Consider the following 2864-nt stretch of genomic DNA (forward strand, 5'->3'; position numbering starts at 1 on the left):
CCCCCTCCGGCTCCACGTCGTGAGCGCCATCGCACCGAAAGGCGGAGCAACCCCGTGGAGGCAGGGGAGGCGCGGAGCGGAGCGGGGGAGCGCGGCCAGGGCGGCGAGAGGCTCCCCCCGCTCCCGCTCCGCGTCCTCTCTCTCTCCCCTCCTTCCTTTGTCGTCAAGTGCGGTTTAGCAACAAAGATCCCAACAAGAGAGTGGAAGTAAACTTCGCCGGGGCTTTGTGCAGCCCGTGTAGTGACAACAAGGGAAACAAAACTACCTATTTGTAGCGGTCGGCCGTGCCCCCACCCCCGCGCTGCGCCCACCCAGCCCCGCCATGGGCTCGGGGTGACGGTGCCGCCGGGCGCAGCGGCGGATGGAGCGCGGCCCGGAGCCCTCCCCAGCATCTGCAGAGGGGTCCCGGCTGCGCTTTGTGTTCTGCGGGGATGGCATGTGGGGGACTCGTGTTTGCACTGGACGTTCCCCTGCTCAGAGGCCGGAGGCCGGCGGGAAGGGCTTGGCGCACGGAGCGGGGCTCGGGGGATGGCCGGGAGACGGGCACAGCCTGTGCCCGGGCGGTGCGGTGCGGACTCGGCTCCCCGGCGGCAGCAGRGCCCGGCTGGGGGCTCCGCTCCACGGGGACTGCCCGGCCTGGAAGGGGCGAGCGCGGCACACGCAGGGCCCCTCCGTCCCGAGGGGCACTGCCGCAGCGGTGGGGGCCGGGGGGAAGCCGTGCCCGCTCCGTTCCCCCCATGGCTTCTCCTAGCCCCAAGCCAACATCAACTTAAAAAAAAAAAAAAAAAAAAAAAAAGAAAAAAAAAAAGAAAAAAAACACCACGTAGCAACAATGCTGTTTACCCACTTCCTCCAAAAGGCGTGTGTGACCTGTTGCTGGAAGGGGAGATACAAAGGCTCCCAGTGGCCGCCCGGGCCGCCCCCGGGCCCGCCTCCCCGCCGAGCCGTCCCGGCGCGCCCAGCCCCCGCCCCGTTTCATGCAAAACCAGGGGAAGAGACTTGTCCTCAGTGGCGGAGCCGCCGAGCGCTGATTGGCCGGGGCGAACGCATTTATTGCCTGACAAGCCCCCATCACATGGATGGTTGTCTATTAACTTGTTCAAAAAAGTATCAGGAGTTGTCAAGGCAGAGAGAGAGAGTGTGTGTGTTTGCAAAAGGGGGTAAAGTAGTTTGCTGGCTCTTTAAGACCGAGGTGGAGAGAGAGAGAGAGAGAGAGAGAGAGAGAGAGAGAGAGAGAGCGGCAGGCAGAGAAAAGGGTAAAAGGAGGAAGAAGTTTTTTAAAATCAAGACTCCGGCGGTAATAATAGCAGTTATTAGCATTATTAATCCATCAGCGAAGAGGAAGATCCTGATCTTGATCCAAGTGTGGTTTTGGGGAGTCCCCCTCCCCCCTTTCCTACCCCTCCCTAGGAAAAAAAAAAAAAAAGTCCGGCTTGGGACTCCGCTGCGGCTGCTCCTCGTTTCTCTGCTCAAGGCTGGTTCCAGGCAAAGTAGTTTGAATGTACAACATGATGGAAACCGAGCTGAAACCTCCCGCCCCCCAGCAAACTTCGGGGGGAGGCACAGGCAACTCCAACTCGGCCGCCAACAACCAGAAGAACAGCCCGGACCGGGTCAAGCGCCCGATGAACGCGTTCATGGTGTGGTCCCGCGGGCAGCGGCGGAAAATGGCCCAGGAGAACCCGAAGATGCACAACTCCGAGATCAGCAAGCGGCTCGGGGCGGAGTGGAAACTTTTATCCGAGGCGGAAAAGAGACCCTTCATTGACGAAGCCAAGCGGCTCAGAGCTCTGCACATGAAGGAGCACCCGGATTATAAATACCGACCCCGGAGGAAAACCAAGACCCTCATGAAGAAGGATAAGTACACGTTGCCGGGGGGCTTACTGGCACCGGGCACCAATACCATGACGACTGGGGTAGGGGTTGGGGCCACCTTGGGAGCTGGGGTGAACCAGAGGATGGACAGTTACGCGCACATGAACGGCTGGACCAACGGAGGCTATGGGATGATGCAAGAGCAGCTCGGCTACCCGCAGCACCCGGGCTTGAACGCGCACAACGCGGCGCAAATGCAGCCCATGCACCGCTACGACGTGAGCGCCCTGCAGTACAACTCCATGACCAGCTCGCAGACTTATATGAACGGATCGCCTACCTACAGCATGTCCTATTCCCAGCAAGGGACCCCGGGCATGGCCCTGGGCTCCATGGGCTCGGTGGTCAAGACGGAATCCAGCTCCAGTCCCCCCGTAGTCACTTCCTCGTCTCATTCAAGGGCTCCTTGCCAAGCTGGGGACCTTCGGGACATGATCAGCATGTATCTACCAGGTGCTGAAGTACCAGAACCAGCTGCCCCTAGCAGACTTCATATGTCCCAACACTACCAGAGTGCACCTGTTCCTGGCACAGCCATTAATGGCACACTCCCTCTATCACATATGTAAGACAAAGGGGCCGGGGGGGRTGGGGTGGGAGGGGAGGGAAAGGAAAACTAAACAAAACAAACAACAAAAAAACTTTTATTAGAAATTCTGGACTTTTTTTTTTTTTGTTTTTGGACTATTTTTGTACAGAGAAAACTCCGGGCGGGGGGTGGGGTTTGGGGGGGTCAGACATTAAACCGACAAGGAACTTGTATAGATCTCGGAGGGGAAGCAACTACACAAAACTTTTTAAAAGTTCTAGTTAAACGGTAGGAACTTTGCAGAAAGTTTGCAAAAGTCTTTACCAATAATATTTAGAGCTAGACTCAAAGAGAGAAGAGGAAGATGTTTTAATATTTGCAGGCAACTTTTGTACAGTATTTATCAAAAGACACATGGCAATCAGAATGTCCATTGGTAATAGGGAAGAAAAGAAAA

The 2864-nt window shown here is 57.1% G+C and overlaps 1 protein-coding gene across 1 annotated transcript; it reads left to right on the top strand.

Annotated features, from left to right (window-relative positions):
• The first annotated feature begins 1080 nt into the window (after positions 1-1080).
• Positions 1081-2456, top strand: SOX2 (SRY-box transcription factor 2). The gene has a single exon (XM_057367079.1). It carries the CDS (start codon positions 1500-1502, stop codon positions 2445-2447), a length of 948 nt encoding a protein of 315 aa, XP_057223062.1. The 5' UTR covers positions 1081-1499; the 3' UTR covers positions 2448-2456.
• Positions 2457-2864: the final 408 nt, after the last annotated feature.

Source organism: Malurus melanocephalus, unplaced genomic scaffold (genome assembly GCF_030028575.1).
Source record: "Malurus melanocephalus ecotype Western Australia unplaced genomic scaffold, MMel_1.1 scaffold_75, whole genome shotgun sequence".
Classification (NCBI taxonomy): domain Eukaryota; kingdom Metazoa; phylum Chordata; class Aves; order Passeriformes; family Maluridae; genus Malurus; species Malurus melanocephalus.